The 17,636-nt window shown below is 35.9% G+C and overlaps 1 protein-coding gene across 1 annotated transcript; it reads right to left on the reverse strand.

The window, feature by feature from the left end:
* Positions 1-9,254: 9,254 nt before the first annotated feature.
* On the reverse strand, positions 9,255-16,417 carry cnot6b (CCR4-NOT transcription complex, subunit 6b). Its single transcript, XM_016476624.1, has 13 exons — positions 16,358-16,417; positions 15,942-16,086; positions 14,738-14,859; positions 14,439-14,625; positions 13,532-13,617; positions 13,345-13,449; positions 13,037-13,105; positions 12,793-12,950; positions 12,235-12,389; positions 11,955-12,106; positions 10,749-10,982; positions 9,883-10,085; positions 9,255-9,539 (listed from the first exon to the last, which is right to left on the reverse strand). The coding sequence occupies exons 3-13, from the start codon at positions 14,847-14,849 to the stop codon at positions 9,327-9,329; spliced, it is 1,674 nt and encodes a 557-aa protein (XP_016332110.1). The 5' UTR covers positions 14,850-14,859; positions 15,942-16,086; positions 16,358-16,417; the 3' UTR covers positions 9,255-9,326.
* Between the last annotated feature and the right edge of the window lie 1,219 nt (positions 16,418-17,636).

Genomic DNA, 17,636 nt, shown 5'->3' on the forward strand with positions numbered 1-17,636 from the left:
AGTCAAGCACTTCCTTTGGTTTGGCTGGAAAGAACTTAACCAATCAAATTCCAGCTCAATGTCCTAAAAGGACCCTCATTAGGTAACCATAGAAACAACATAAAATCCTCCAACAAACTCCATTTGTGTGCTATTTGCTGCCAAATCTGGTGATCAATATCACAGGCATCGTTTTGGGTGGGTGATGGCAGATTCTGTGTTATGATTGGTCAGATCGCATGTCAGTTAAGCTATTTGCAAAGGGTCAATTGAGTGTTTTAGTCCAAATTTTCTGATGAGACCTGATTGCGTTAACAGATTTAAGAACGATAACTATAAAGATATTAGCATCCACACCTTTGGATGATATCTATTCTAAGTGCACATCTGCCACTTTAAATTCTTGAGTTTGTTATAGCAGGATTGATTCTGATTGGGTGTCAATGTTTTTATTGTTCATCAGCTGGAAGAAATCATTGTGAAAGTGATTTTAATGATTTTGTTTCTCTGTGCCTTCATCGTTAGAGCTGTGGTTTGGACTATTCTTTAATATTAATAAAGATTTTTAGAACTTTATCGTTATCTTTATAGCTATCGTCCTTGGTGTGAACAGGCCTTTAATTTAGGCATTTATTCACATATAAACATTAATCAGCACACACATCAGTTTTTGCAAATGGAAGCCCAAGCATGCTTGATGTATGAGAACCATAGACTGTATAAAAACGTGGACGTAGTGTCCATGACGTCACCCGTAGATTTCCGAAGAGCGTTTTTGAAGCTCAAAAGTGGGCGGAGCAGGCCGTCAGCAGCGCGTCACTATGCGTCACTCCCGGACAATCCACCCTGTCATTCAAGTGGCCACGCCCTTAATTATGCAGAAATTTAAGGCTTAATATAATTTAAACGGATGAGTTATAAAAAAATTCACCCCCCTCACAGTTGTCATGAAGGGCAAAATTAGCTATATAGACCAAAATAATTTTTTGAACCAGGCTGTAAACGTGTTTTTTTCTGCTGTAAAGTTGGGCATTTTAACATGGGGAGTCTATGGGATTGACTCCCTTTTACAGCCAGCCTCTAGCGGCCAGTTGACGAATTACAGTTTAAGTCACTTCCTTGTTGGCTTCACCAGAGAGAGCGGGAGGTTGCCACTTGATGAGAACCCATGAGGTTCATTCTCGTGTTACGCAGCAAGTTTGAGCTTCTGTAAGAACCAATGAGGTTTGTTCTTGTGCATTAAGCAAGTTTGGTTGAGCTTCTGTTTATGTTTACTGATCAATGTAAATAGGTGAATAAAAGCATAAATTAAAGGGATAGTTCACCTAAAAATGAAAATTACCCCATGATTTACTCACCCTCGAGCCATCCTAGGTGTATATCACTTTCTTCTTTCAGATGAATCCAATTGGAGTTATATTTAAAAAGGTCCTGGCTCTTCCAAGCTTTATAATGGCAGTGAATGGCTTTTATTTTTTTATAGTCCAAAAGAAGTCCAATAAAGCGCATCCATCCATAATAAAAAGTGCCTCACACGGTTCCAGGGGGTGAATGAAGGCCTCCTGTAGCAAATCGATTAGTTTTTGTATATTTAAAATTTTATAAACAGTAATAAACAGTTCACAATAGAACGCCATTCTAGGCGGATGACGAAGGACGTTGCCGTAGCATAAGTTCCGTTGAGAAGTGATGAACGCGGAAGTGCAGAGGAGAGAGCAAAACAAAACACAGGTCACGAATTAGAAGCACAAACTGATGATTTGTAAAGAAAAATGTCGGAGGATTTCGATAAGCCAAGAGGAGACTGGTTTTCCTTTGCTAAAATAAGGAAACTTTGCTTCCTTTGCCCCTGTGAACAAATGTTGGTTCTCACGAGACTAGCATAAATCTCACCAGAGCTTATGCTACGCCAATGCCCTATACGTCATCCGCCAGAACATCATTCAATTGTGAACGCGCATACAACATTTAGCAGAAGCTAGAGATTACCATTTATAACATCTTAAATATGGATATTTTTCTTACAAAAACGCATCGATTCGCTACAGAAGGCCTTTATTCACCCCCCGGATCCATGTGAGGCTTTTTCTTTATTATGGATTGATGCACTTTATTGGACTTCTTTTGGACTATTGAAAAATAACAGCCATTCACTGCCATTATAAAGCTTGGAAGGACAGGACATTTTTAAATACAACTCTGATTGGATTCGTCTGAAAGAAGAAAGTCATGTACACCTAGGATGGCTTGAGGGTGAGTAAATTATGGGGTAATTTTCCCTTTAAATCTGTTTACCACAAAGCAAGCCAGTCTCTTCAGAAAATTTGGACTCAATTTATATGAATTACTTTTACAAACGTTTTAAAGCTTTTTGAAGTAGTTGCATAGACTGTCAGTGGAGGGACAGAAATCTCTCAGATTTCATTAAAAATACCTTCATTTGTGTTTTGAAGATAAACAGAAGTCTTATGGGTTTAGATTTAGAATCACATGAGGGTGAGTAAATGACAGAATTCTCATTTTTGGATGAACTCTCCCTTTAAGGAGGATGGGCAGAAAAAAAATGACATGGTGATGAGTCAAAAGATGAATTAATGGTAGGTGAGCTTGAAGACCACCGGTGGGCCTCTTATCTGTCATAACGAAGAAATGGAAGGGGGCTCATGGTGAAGATGGGACATTTAAGCACTCTGAGGAAAGGCGTCGCGCCACTGGAAGCCCCTTAAAGCCTCAGCTGTTGTTTGTGGTCGTCAAGGCTACCTAAACCCTTGTATTTCACATCTAATTTCATGGTTGCTGTGGAGAGCAAGTCTGCCTGGCTCACCCTTGACAACGGCTAATCCCTGAAAGTTTAGGTGGCCCTCCTTACCAAGACAACGGCATACCAGTGCCATCATGAGAAAGGCAGTGTCCTCAACACTGATAATTAAAAATAAGAACTTTTCATCTGCCTAACATTTATTAGCATCACTGACAAATGCCATCTGTGACCCTAGAGATGCTCATTACAATATTGCAGCTATAGTTCATTACAGGTGGTTGTTCAGTAGTATTTTCAGACACTTTGTATAAAAGTACTGTGAACAAATACATACAATTTCTTAAATATTGTTTGGAGAAAAAAACAAACATTTGTATAAGTAATCATAAATCTGCAAGGATTATAACATCTGGTTCCGTGGATATGCGCAAGTAATTTGTGTAAAGTAAAGTAAAGTAAAAATAATAATAAAATTAAATTAAATAATTAAATTAAATTAAATTAAATTAAATTAAATTAACTTAAATAACATAAGACAAAACAAAATGCAACACAACATAAAGCAAAATAAAATAAAATGGGAAGACTATAAAAAAACAGAAAACAGTAGGATTTAGATTCAGTAGGATTCAATTAAAAAGCTTTCTTAATGTACCTAGTTTGCCTTTATTTGATTTAAAAATACAATTAAAACAGTAATATTGTGAAATATTTCTATTTAAAATAATGGTTTTCTATTTTAATATATGTTAAAATTTATATGGGCAAAGCTGAATTTTCAGCAGCCATTACTCCAGTCTTCAGTGTCACATGATCCTTTAGAAATCATTCTAATATGCTGATTTATTGGTCAAGAGACAAGGATTCATTTTTTAACATTATGAATGTCTTTACTGTCATTGATCAGTTTAATGCATCCTTTCTAACTAAAAATATTATTAATCTTTTTTTTTTTAACTCAATACAACTTTTGAACAGTAGTGTGAATTAGCTAGTTTCTAAGATAAGCCAAGTTAGTTTTGGCTTCTCATTCCTCCTGGATTTGTTTGCTGTTTGCTTTATGTCTGAAGCAGCTCTTTAAGACCAGTAAATCACATATAAAGCAAGTCAGTCGTGTTTTCCACAAGCCTTTGCATGAACTGTGGTCAGGTGCAATAGCGTTGTCGTAATCCCAGGAAAGAGAAAGGATGCTAACGAGCGTGACACATCTGCTAACACTTAGCGAGATTTTGAACTCTGCCACGTCAGTGCAATAACCAGCAGGCCCAAACACTGGACTCTCCATCCATCTACTGCTGTGGGATGAAAGACCTGGGAGAGCACAGCCAAGACAGAAGACGTACAAGTCTGCAAGAAGAAATTAAAGCATCAACTATCACATGCCTTTACTTGACCATTTATAAAGAGAGTGGATTTAGGTTGGCTCCAACAATCATGAAAATTACAACAGCACTGAGCTTCATTTGCAGAGTTTAATTGCAGTCAATTTTGAGTTAAACAAGTGATTTCCCTTGAGAACTTTGTGTTCATCATATACTTTGCTAGATATGATGCCTGATTTTCTGTTTAACCTTCATGATTATTAAGCTGCTGTCAGGGCAGTTTAATTGTATGTAATTCAGGGTTAGTATATGCTCACAAGCGTCCCAATTCACATGGTGCTGTGGGTCAGATCAGGCATGAGCTAAGCTGGGGGTCCATTTGATTTTATGATTTAACTAACTTGACCTCTACTGGTTTCAAGCAGGTAAAGAGTCACCTTTCCATTGGCAGACTACTCTATTTCTATTGTGCAGACATATCGCTGCCGAAGCAAGAGAAGAATAGCATAGAAAGCTGCTTGGAAAAAGTTAACCTACAGTTCATTTTCAATGCTGTGAAACTGCCACGGATGAGTAAAAAAAAAACTGTGCATCTGAAAGGATAGCAGAAAGCACTGCCTAGACCGGTGTAAATCTTAGCAACTCAATTTCTGACAAAAACATCCAAGACCAAGAAAGTTTTTCATTCCATCAACACGCAAACAACAACTCATAATGATAATTTTTTTATATTGACAAAGGAACCAACAATGCTTTTAAAAATATATATATAAATAGACAATTTTAAACAACAATGCTGATACTAGATTAATTAGATTACTCATAGTATATATATTTACATTTATGAATTTAGCAGATGCTTTTTCACCAGTGACTTTACATATTCATATGCAATTTGCCAGTGTGAACAATATTTACATTATATACACACACACTTTTCACTTTATTCATTTTTTATTTAAATATATCTTAGATATTAATGTGTGCGCAACAATGTAGCAACGTATGACAAAATCATTTTCATTTTATATGTGTGTGTATACATTATATATATATACTGTATACATTATATATATATACTGTATATATATATATATATATATATACACGCACACACACATAATGCAATTGCAGTAATGTAAACGGTCTCTAAAACAGAAAAAATATTAAAAGCCTCTAAAACGAATACACACTGTACTTTTACACAGGTACTCCTTTAATATTCTCATATGCTATTATTTCAGAGGCCTAGATTTTCAGAAGAATTCCATGTTTTGTCTATGTTAATAAATGTTCAATCAATGTTTAAATTTACATGTGTTTTAAAACTGACACATTTAAAATTTGGTTTGGTCTGTTACAGTCTGACATTATCATTTTACACAAATTAACTAAAATAGTCATTAAATAATTCTCTCTAACATTTTACTAAAACAAATGTAAAATCACATGAAGGGACACTGATTACATTCAAGTGTTGCTTAGAGCCATTTAGTTGTTAAAGCCTAAGGTCTATTTTGTGTTCTCAGCTGTGTGGCCTGCTGTGGTCTTTGTTCACATGGCTCCACCTTGTGGATAATATCTCATTAAGCATCATAAGGAGAAGAAAACAATATGAAAGTGCAGCAAATAAACACTGTTAAAGCTTTAAGTGAATGAAAGTGGCCTGAGCTATAAGTAGCACACTGCATTCTGCAATTCCACAAAGACTCAAAGTGGCAGAGTTGTCTAAAACGTTCCTACACATTAAAAGAAATTACAACAGGTCATGAAGCAGAAAGAATTTATTATCAACCATAGATAGGAAAATACATTAGTGTAAAGGAACCTCTATGTACAGATCTCTAGAACTACGAACACAGAGAACAGACAGAAAATAGTTGTTTACCATTCTTTTCCAGAGATTTTTTTAAGAGCTGCCTTTTTTGGATTTTATTAAACATTCATTGAATATTGCAAAACAATTCTTTTTTTTTTATTATGGATGTGTATCTCTGCTGGCTTTATCTTGAATGGTAAACAAGAGTTGATCCCATGTACTACATGATGGCTCATGACCGTATGTACAGTGTTAGTCACAAAGAAACTACTACAAAGGTCATTGGCCTCTACGAAACATAAGTGATCTGCGGTAAAAAACAAAAAGGTCCAGCTAATCTATCCATTTTATTGCAGCAGGTTTTCAGTATTAAAAAACCAAGGCTGGAAAAGTTTGTTATAATATAAAGGGTAGAGCAGAAAGCAAGCAAGAGGTGATGAAAAATAAAAGATGGAAGGACAGTAAAGAAAGACTTGATCCACAGTTTCTCATTAGTTTAAGAATGGATGTTGGATGTGTACTACCAAAATTACGATTTTCTTTTTTTTATTATTATTTACGTAATGTCTCTGTCTGGGAAGGATGAATCCGAAAACAATTTCGTTTCCATTACCAATATTACTTTCTAGCACTTTAAGCAGCAATCTTATCACTGATTGAAATGCACGACATCAAGTCATATACTTTACCATACAGTTTAATTTAAGCAAAACACCATCTCCGACAAAACCTGGTGTCAAACAGCTCTCCATCACGACAATAAACTTCACAAAAACTAGTCTACTAACAAGCAGGACGCTCTACAGATTTAACATTATCCATCTGTAGGGCACCAACTTCGCATCCTTCTACCATTCAGTCAGAACAGCAAATATGATCTAGGCCCAATAATCAATTTTAAAAATTGTGAAACAGGTGAATAAACAAAAATAGACACCAATAATGCAGGAGAATTCATTATATACACACAAACAACACAATTCATTTGTTTTGTAGAAAGGAAATATTCAATACACATTTTATTCACACTTAACAAAAAAAACTAAATCTCATTTCTACTATAATACCATAAACAACTCATGGTCACTTAAGATAGAACAAAACGCCGAAGAACATTGTGAAGAGGCCCCAAATAACAAAAGACTGTTCTGGTTCTTACTGCTGCAACATAGCAAGACGTAAAAGCAATACTGCTGCATAGTTGAAAGAAACCGATCTGTGACATGTTGAACGTGTGATGTCTTCAGTTTTGTGAACCAAAATACATTAAGTGCTAAACACCTAACTACAAATAGACCACTGCCAGACATCATTTACAAGTCTTAGAGATGATCATTTCGTCCAAAGGCTATGAACTAAAGGTTATGGAGATAGTTTCAAAAATTAAAATCCCACACGGAAATACCAGATGAGCAAAATCTAACTCTTACAATTGGCTTTAGAAGAACACATCAAACTGGCACTACACAGGAAAGCTTATGGCCATATAATATGAATATGAAAATTAAAGTATACCAGATTATACACAGTCTGGACTTGTTTGGTGTTGTTTAAAAAAATTATGAACACTTTGTGAAAAAAATATACTAGATAACTAATGATCAAAACATCCTTAATACCTGATTTCTTAAGACTCTTCGATCTTAGAAACATAAAGATACAATGATAGAATAATGCAATCTAAAAAGAAACTACTGAACATCCAGTGATTGGAGAGTTGCTCACTAAAGAGTTTGCTAAACAGATACACAGTTGCATGATATACAGGAACGGCAGGAGTGTTACTGACTTGACTTCACATAGACAGATGGCATGTTACGGAGCTTCGCGATTCCCCTCACTTTATGTATACGACAGCGAGCTTGAGATGAATGATTGGATGGACAAGAAAAGCATGTACTCTGAGATTTACAAAAGAAAATAAATTACTATAGTAAAAAAAGAGTGCAAAATGAGCAATGAGTGCAAAAGTATGGCAGCGAGAACCAGGAACAACCTCTTTGTCTTTTATACAAGCTGGTAAGTTTTGATTAATTTTGATAAAAATGTAGCTTACAATACTTAATTTTCTGAATTTGGATCATAATTTATTCTTCGTACAAATAGAAAAAAATTTTTTTTTTTTTTTAAAAAGGTATTCTTGCATGTGGCTCATATACAATCAGGTCAAGCCTAAATCTGTCTGTTTATATATATATTTGATTACATTTTGTACAAAGACCTGGGAGAACCCCTCTGATACAATATAGAAGGTGGTTGCGGCTAGGTCTGAACATTACTAGCCTTAAGAACAGTGCTACAGATCTTTCCAGGATGTGTGTAATGAGAGGATGAAAAGGTATGGGAAATCCTTTTCGACCCAATAAGTGAGAATTCGCTGGTTAAAAGACTCCCTGGTTAGTCTTATATAAAACCTCCCTTTCTAATAAAAACCTCCTGTTTATAACCACAGTGAGATCAAGCGCAGTTTAAATTATTCACATAGCCTGTCGTACAAAGAAACACAGAGAACGGGTTAAAACAATAGTGTGCAAAAAGCAGTGCCGCTGAATCGAGACATCTAAAATAATTTGGTTTACATTTAGCACGATTAAGCTCACACCTTTCCAACTCCCACCTAAAGGGGAGAGAGAAAAGACAAATAAGTGCTTTTCATGTTGTCTAAGCTTGTTAAAAACATTGTGTAACAGTGCCCTCGCTTAGAAAGTCTAAAACGTTCCGAATATTGCACCATTGATGGGAGAATAAAAACATCAGGAGATGAAGCACTGATGTAAAGTGAGTTCCAGCACCGCACAAGAGGAAAAGCTCTCGGGGTTCCACTCTCCTTCCCGGTTTGGGACTGATTTACTTCATGAATTTGGTCTGTAAAACACATTGGTCACTCATCCAAAGGTGAGTTGTGTAAGTGTGTATGAAATGAAATTCAACCAAGTCCAAGTGGAAAAACTAACTTCAAAGAACATGTTTAAATTGAGGCTAAATTCATAAAGGAAGAAAGGTTAATGCTTATTTGCAAGATCAGAATTGCAACAACGGCTGGTTTTTAAGTATTAAGGTCTGATCATAAAAGGAATTAAAACAGTCTGCAATTCCTTTGAATGTGTGACCAAGCGAGTTACCCTCCTCTTACAGTTTGGACACATTTCATGCACACAAGCTATGCCCAACAATAATAAAAAATGTATGATAATATTTTAGCCTATGGGAGGGAATGATTCAACAAAAATAAAAAAGATCTACAGCTTAACAAATAGAAAAAAAACTCCCTGACAAACAGGAATATGTTGGACCCTAAAAATAAAGATAGTAGAAAGAAAAAAAAACTAATAATATATATATATATATATATATATATAAATAAATTGCTTAAGAGGTTTTATCGTTTTCAGAAAACTTATAAGAACTGTGACTCTGCAGCGCCATCAGCGGCCAGAAGGGCTCACTACCTGTGTCCAGCTAAGTGGACTCCATTGAGAGGGGGAGGATAAGGCAGGACCAGCTCCAGTTGTGCAAACAGGGAGAAGTGATCTGAGGGGATGTGAGGGTGTGGGCAACCACTGATATTGTTCTCAAGGAGCCAGTTTGTGTCCAAAGGCCCGAGGACGCCCAGCACGTTCAGTTGAGGTCTGGAGTAGAAGATGTAGTCAATGACACCCTAAATTGGGTTTAAAAAGGTAGTTGTGAGCATACATCACTGAATCACACAACAAGAGAACAAGAGCTGTTTTCATTCTTTCTGCCGTTCATCTGTTATGTTATGGTATATGGCAGAACAAGAAAAACCACAATGTGACATGTTTGCAATGTCAAGTAATTTTCTGTCATAACTATAAGTGCAATACTGGACATAGCAACTGAGGAACAAAAATAGGTACTATTGATAACGTAGAAATATTCTTATTGTAAATTTTATATTGTAAAATTGTCTTGGTACCAAAGTGGCATGGCTAGTTGTAAACCCTAAACAATGTCTGTCACTTTGAGCTCAATGTACTTACTCTGAAATCAAAAGTGTAATTGGTGTAAGGCATGAGCACGTTCTCGTAGGCACTCTTTAGCTTGAAACCATGCGTGATCCTCCCGTTAGATGTGCCATTTTTGCCGTTGCAGTTAAAGTTGGTCAGGCTGTCACTGTAGCGCAGCTCCTTGAAGTCTTTGTGTGTGCAGTCCACCCCACCTGTGCTCAAGTACTCCACTACACCTACAATCAGATTTGAAACTCATTAAACATGACTGGCACACATACCTGTATCTACTGCAGCTGAGACAATACTATCAAAAAGATGGTTCAAAGACAACACAAAATCAAAAATCAACCTGATTTTATGAATTATGAAGGCCAATGAATTAATCTCATTGGCCTTCTTGTTTCATCAGTGCTTGATCTTCTATAGGAAAAAAAGGTTTTAAATTTTCCAAAAAATCCTGTCTTTAAAACGAATTTTCTGCTGAATGGGGCCCAATAAAATCTTTTTTTTTTTTTCATTATTATTTTTTTGTGTTTTAATTTTTCTGGATTCTGTTTTAATGATTAAATTAAAGTTTAGTAATTAAAAGTGCGTCTAAATTTCAAACACACACACAAAAACAAAAAAAGACCATTTTTTTAATTTTAACAAAAATCTTTTTTTCATTTATTCATTCCAATTTGGCCAAAATCTGTGACATTCAGCATAAGCATTCAGCTGTAAATTCCATTTTTATGACTGGATTCTATGATTCAGTCCATGCTTTCCACATTGCTGAGGTGACCAAGAGCGTGTCACAATGAGCAACAAAGTAGTTTATAGACTCAAAAGCACCTTTATCAGCACAAAATTGAAAACAAGACACGTCGTATGTCTGTGACTTTAAGAAGGCTTACCCGAGTCAGGAAGCGAGTTGAGGTCGGCACAAAGCACCAAAGGGATGCTGTTGGTTTCTCCCGACACGGAGGAGAGCTTCAGACTGCGGGAGGCTTTGTCTCTGATATTCTTCACCTCTGACAGGAACATCATGGTCTGTACCAGCTTCACGTCAGAATATTCTGGGTCCCAGTGCATGTGAGCATTAGCCACTAGTAGGAGCTGCTTCTCCATAGAATGGATAGACTTACCTGCTGTAGAAAGATAGAAAAGAATGTTTTATAAAGACATTTAAACAAAGACATTAAAGACATAAAATCTGACTGGATGAGCATAATGTAGCCTTCATTTAGGGTAGTGAAATATACTATAAATTACGCATATTACAATAAATTATATAGCTCTTTGAAAATGGTGTGAAAAACAGAAACATTGGTTTCCTTTTTTTGCCATTTAAGCTTTTTTTTTGTCAACATAAGCCATTTTATAAAGACACTGTTTTCAATTTAAATCTGACTGGATGAGCATACTGTAGCCTTCACTTAGGTTAGCGAAATACACTATAAAATTACGCATATTACAATAAATTACACAGCTGTTTGGAAATGGTGTGAAAAACTTATATTTGTGATACACACACACACACACATTACTGCAATGCAGAAATACTTCAATTTTTTTATATTTTGCAATTCACATTATTTGTGAAGATTTCATTAGATTTACTTTGCAATACAGTAAACTTCACTGAATAAATACAGTACTATGTTTTTGAAAGAAGTCTCATTTGAAATGCATCCCAAGACTGCATTTATTTTACCAAAACAGTAATATTGTGAAATATTACAATTCTTTTTATGTAACTTATTCCATCAAACATCATTTGCCAGTGATGGCAAAGCTGAATTCAGAATTTGGAAAGCGGATTTGGAATTTTTTTTATTATTTTAAACTTTTTTTTTTTTTTTCAAAGTAAAAATCTTTCATTTCACTTATCAATTTAATGTGTCCTTGCTGAATAAAATAATTAATTTATCCAAGTAATTGATTTATTAATGAAAAATAACATCATACTTTCCCCAAACACTAGTGTACATTCTTGTATAACCTTTTATATAATTATACAGTACAAATTAATGGCAATGTTTTACGGTAAAGACACTAAGGACAGGACATGAAAATAATGTCACAATAGAAAAACAAATCTGAATTGTGCAAATACTCACATGACAACTCCATTAACTCCTTTAGCTCCAGCAACACAGCCACCCCAATGTTGTCCTTGGTCATGACCCGATTCAACATAGCCTCTGAGCCCTCTGAATTGGCCATAGCCAGCTGGTTAAACTCTACTGTGTGTTTCTGCAACATGCTGAACCTAACAGCAAAAAAACAAACAAAAAAAAAACTAATTCCGGTTCCACGCATTCATTCAAAACAACACTAAATTAAACCTCCCAGAGTCTGACACCACACTTCTCAACCCTTGAGTGTTACTTCACTCACTTTTCAGTCTTGTAGAATATTGCACATCCATCTACATGTTTCCTGTCCGATTCAGACATGGTTCTGGCCCGGGATTTTGGGCTGAAAAATCCATCATATCCCTGTTTACTCAGCTCCACAAGGAAGTAGTTGTGATACTGCTCTGTCTCCACTTCCTGTGCATGACACAGCAGACTAAGTGACTCAAACAATGCTGTAGGGGATTACATGCATTGACTATTCAGGGATACCTGTTGTGTATCACTGAACTAAAAAAAATAAAAAAAAGTGACCTTTAAAAGGAACAACAAGGAGAGCACTTCATCTGTTAGGACAGGCATACTCAAATACACCAAAAGGTTATCAGTGGCTTATTATGGGAAACAATCATAAGTATTTTAAAATACATATATATAAAATTACATTAAACGTATTACAGTTATGATACGTTTTAAAGCACTTTAAAGACTGGCAATCATTTTTGGCTGGTCTGAGATGTTGCTGTGATTGGTTACTGCACATTTTGCTGTAAAATAAAAATTTTACTACAACATTTAGGCTTACATAAGTTCTTTTTACCTGTAAGCTGATAATATCTGCATTGCAGCTGAGGATTTCCTGCATAATGGACTTTTTCCTGTAGCTCCAGTTAAGGGCCCAGGATGGGCAGTAGCCGTAGAGCTGACGTGTGGCGTACTTATCACACAGCACGTTGTAGCACATTACAGTTAACAGGGCTGGTGAAGCAAAGAGGAAAAAAAAAGATCAGGCAAAGTGTACCTAGATTTTGAATTATGTTCCACTATTTTCAAAGAACATCTACCTGTTGGTCTTGTTCTTTCAGGCTCCTGCAGCACAATCCAGGACCTGGACGGAGGTGGCTCTGTTGGGACTGAGAAGGCAAAGCATATGTATTTCAAGTTAATAATTTGAATAGTCAAATGACACAGTCCTTGGGACATTTTGCATTAAGTCACCACAAAAATCTTTAACAACATACTATTAATATTTGATAAATCGCTCTGCACTAACAGTGAATATTATTAACCTTGGACAACAGTCCATGACACTATAGAAAAAAAAAACAGAGATGGACAAATCCTAAACAGTTAATTGGCATGTGATACCTACTGCACTTGATAGCACCGTTAAGATTGTCCAAAAGGTAGCTTAGCAGTCGCCGGGTACCATCTGGCTCCTGGTAGAGGCTCATAATTTCTTGAGTGAGTGGATTGCCTGTAGAGATACACACAAAAAATCAGTAGGAAACATCGTCTACACATTGAGGATCTCAATCACCAGAACATTGACCACTCACCTTTTAACCCAAGTGTTTGTAACTGAAACAATTTCCCCAATTCGAATGGCAGAACCCGCAACTGGTTGTTATTTAAAAGCAGTTCCCTGTTGGAAACCATGAAACAAATGTTAACTAACAATACACCAATCAGCTGTGTGTTTGATGCTTAGAAAAAAAAAAAACTCAAAATATTTTGGCCAGTGCATTATCACAATTTTCATGTCATATTTGTGATGACTAAATAGGGACTTTTTTTTAACAATCAACACTATTTTTACAGCACATTATATTTGGTACATTTTACATCCAGCACAACACTTGATTTTAAACATGTCAAAGAAAATTGTTGAAATTAACTACAATTAATAAATGCTGTTCATATTTACTAATTTAGTTCAAATAAAATCAAAATATATTTTAAAAAGCACAGTGTGTTCCAATGTGCTGTAAAATTTCAAAAACGTAATAAAACTAGAATACAGCAAGATACAATAACAGAAGGAAACAAATAAATATGTTAGAAAAGGAGATTAAAAAAGTAATCAAATTAAAATCACAAATACATCTGCTCAAAACTAATGGTCATTAAAAACAGTGCCTAATGTTATCCATGAAACTTCATTTAAAAAATTTAACAAATCATTTTATGATGATTGAACTAACATAAAGCGATTTCTAGGTGATAATGGTTAAAACCTTTTATTGACATTTGTAACATTGAGATAAGGCCTGGAAATCACAACTTTCAAATTCCCTGACATTTCCATGACTGTGGAAACCCTGTCGGGAGTGATCTACTTTCATCAAGTGCGCTCATGAGAACATTAAGGACCTTTTTTCATTTTTCCCCCCGTTTTGCAAACACATTAAATGGAACAAATGATCCATGGAAAGAATAATGCAGATTTTTCTCCAAGTAGCTCACCTGAGAGACACCATGTTGCCAAGCTCTGCTGGCAGGCTCCTGATCTTATTGGACGACAGGTCCAAGAACACAAGGTTGTGCAGCTTGGCAATTTCAGGTGGGATGCGTGACAGGGAGTTGTCACTGAGGTGCAGAGCAGTGAGGTGCGTGAGCGACCAAAGGCCCGAGCTGAGACTCCGAACATTACCTGAGACATAAACAAATATTAATAAAAATCTCTTTCTTTAGTATGTTTCAGTTTCATTGCAGAAGTGATCTGAAGTTGAGATATCTATCAAAGGGTTTACTTCGAGACATACCAGTTATTTCAAGCCCATCCCAGATGGATTTTTTCCCACTGTTTGCCTCCTCACTGGACATGATAGTGTACATCCGCCTGGAATCAGGCGGGTCATATTTCTCTTTGGGCATCCCTAGACCACTGTGGGGGACAAATACATAATCAGATTTATAGAACAAGACAAAAATGTTTGCATGTCATGATTTAGCCAATCCAAACAATCCAAACCAAACAAGAACACAGTTTACACCTGTTTATTTTCTGAGAGATATAATATGTATAATGTGCATATGCGAAAACTAGGCCTATATAGCATTTGCTGGATATTGTGTATTGTTGCTGCTGTCTTGCAAGAAAATTTCCCCTTAGAGATTAAAAATGTACTATAAATCTATGAATCACTCTAATATGCTGACATTTAATATTATCAATGTTTTTGCAGATAAATATTGTAGTGAGAACTTTGATGCATTACCATGTAAAAGTTTAAAATGTAAAAATGGTCACAAATGTGTTTATTTATATACAAACATATAATTAACATAAAAGTAAAAATAAACAGACAGCTAAATGACCTGGCTAACTGGAACTGTCAAAACAAACGTAACTTGATAACTACTAGCTCCTTACAAGACCAAAACACACCTGTTACACACACACTTCAACGCTAATTAGAAAAGAAACAAGTCTAATAATGTTTAATTTTCATAATTATACATCGATATTGTGCATGTCAAATGAAACAGGAAGTAGACATGCAACAAAGCGCCCAAGCTAATAAACAACTAGCTCTGTGCTATGCTAATGACCCAATTAAACTCATCAATATTCTAAAACGCGGCCTCCACAGAGATATAACATGAAATATCACGTTAGTCATATACTTTTAAAAAAGTGATAAGCATCCAATGCATCCGTTTACTGAAGAGGTAATATTTTCCCACAGCTAACCTGACTTGCTATCAGCATTAGCCACAGGCTGCTGAAGGTGCAGCCTTCTAAAAGATTTCTATCTTAATTAACACGTGTATATGGGTTATATAAATTGATATTTAGGAAACACTGTGCACACATTTTAAGAATAATAACGATTTTATATAATATTCTCTGCATATGTACAAAGAGAGGCTAACTAGTGTAGCTAGATATAGCTAAATTAGAAACAAACCCAAACGGGGACTCCAATCAGCAACAAATTTTTAGAAATAATGTTTCAGAATTACCTTCAATAGCATAACAACTCCTGAAGTCAGCTGTGTGTCTCACTTCGGCGTTAATTAATTCGTTTGTGTCGGCTGTGCAGCTATGGGAAGCAGCGCAGCATCATGGCGGAGGGTTTTTGTGCAGCTGTGGTGCGGCTCTCCAAAACTATGGAAGCAGATTAGACTCAATAATAATTCACGCAAAAGACACGATGCACACATGCACATCCCAATTCACATGCATGAAACCCAATTCACGTGCACGAAAAATATATATATATTCACAAAAACCAATTCATGTGCACAAAATAAGAATAAATATTAATAAAATACGTTTCAAAAATGCAAAACCCAATTCACAGATGTACAACTGTGAACAAAAATTTTGAATGTTTAAAATTCACTAGTTCATCATGGACTGTGAATGTGTGAATCACCTTGGATTTGTGTTTGTATTTTTTTGAGCATTTCTCAAGTGGCGCTCACTGCAGAGTCAAATGACTTCCAGCTCCAGCTCTCTGGACTAGTGATGTCCGGTTCGCGAACGAATCATTCGATTTAACCGGTTCTCTGGACATCTAATGGGGTGGAGGGAGAGTTGTGGGTAAGGTTAGGGTGTGGTTGGATATTCTAGCTCCAATCATTAGGCACAAATTACATTTGCTCCTCCTCGCTGGACGTCTAGCAAGGAGGAGCGAGACGTAAGCTCCACCCATTTACTCTGCAGTGAGTAGCTTCTCGAATTTCTTGCCAGCCAACTCCTCCCACGCGGGACCCTCGTACTCTTTAGCCAATCAGATTTGAGCCTGTCGATCGACCAATCATAAACCGCTGTGGGCGTGCCTACCTGGATATTACGTCATCAGCGCGAGACCACAGTTCAAGTCCAGCAGAGGTATGTGCGGGTGATCATTTCATTTCAGTTAACTAGCCTTGTAAAGGTGTATTGTTTTATCTTTGCATGCTTACTTAAAACTTGGAAGTAAAATCGGTCGTTTAGACACACACGTTAATGTGACCAGTGTAAGCCAGCGGCTGCTGTTTAGTCCAGAGTTTTATGATTTAATATTGATTTAATATTTAATAAATAATCATTATTCACGTGGATACCATACCACATTAAGATATTAGATTCATAAAATAAGGTTTTGACTGATGGGACATGTAAATAAATAGAAGATTATGAAAATATAGTTTTTGGATATTTTTCAAGCAGTCTCTTGTGTTTTTGTTTATTGAGGACATGAAAGAGCTGTCATAGCAGAGCTTGTCTTGTGTATAAAATCTTGCGATGACACACATTTAGTTGATGATGATGTATGTAATAACACGCACACACATTGGAAACCATGTACATTTCATTTTAGTTTGTTTATGCTGCAAATACTATTTATTTCAGAATTGTGAGGCTGAATTGCAGAGACAACCCGTGACCCTGCTGTTCTTAATTCATCCCCTTACAACAAGTTATGAGGTGATATGAATCTAGAAGTCTCATTTGGAACTGTAACTCTTTCAAAACAGTCATGTTGCAACCCATCCATTTTGACAATTTCAACAGATTTTTTAAAGGGGTCATATGATGCGATTTCAATTTTTTCCTTTCTCTTTGAAGTGTTACAAGCTCTTGGTGCATAAAGAAGATCTGTAAAGTTGCAAAGACTAAAGTCTCAAATCCAAAGAGATATTCTTTATAAAAGTTAAGAGTCAACCACA

The sequence above is a fragment of the Sinocyclocheilus anshuiensis genome, unplaced genomic scaffold (genome assembly GCF_001515605.1).
Source record: "Sinocyclocheilus anshuiensis isolate Anshui unplaced genomic scaffold, SAMN03320099.WGS_v1.1 scaffold328, whole genome shotgun sequence".
NCBI classification, from domain to species: Eukaryota; Metazoa; Chordata; class Actinopteri; order Cypriniformes; family Cyprinidae; genus Sinocyclocheilus; species Sinocyclocheilus anshuiensis.

Bases quoted from the DNA above. Each gene is read 5' to 3' on its own strand.
- cnot6b (XM_016476624.1), bottom strand. From the start codon at position 14,849: ATGCCCAAAGAGAAATATGACCCGCCTGATTCCAGGCGGATGTACACT. The intron at 14,626-14,737 runs GTATGTCTCGAA...TTTATGTCTCAG, and splicing joins GGATGGGCTTGAAATAACTG to GTAATGTTCGGAGTCTCAGC. The intron at 13,450-13,531 runs GTGAGTGGTCAA...GTATCTCTACAG, and splicing joins ACAAACACTTGGGTTAAAAG to GCAATCCACTCACTCAAGAA.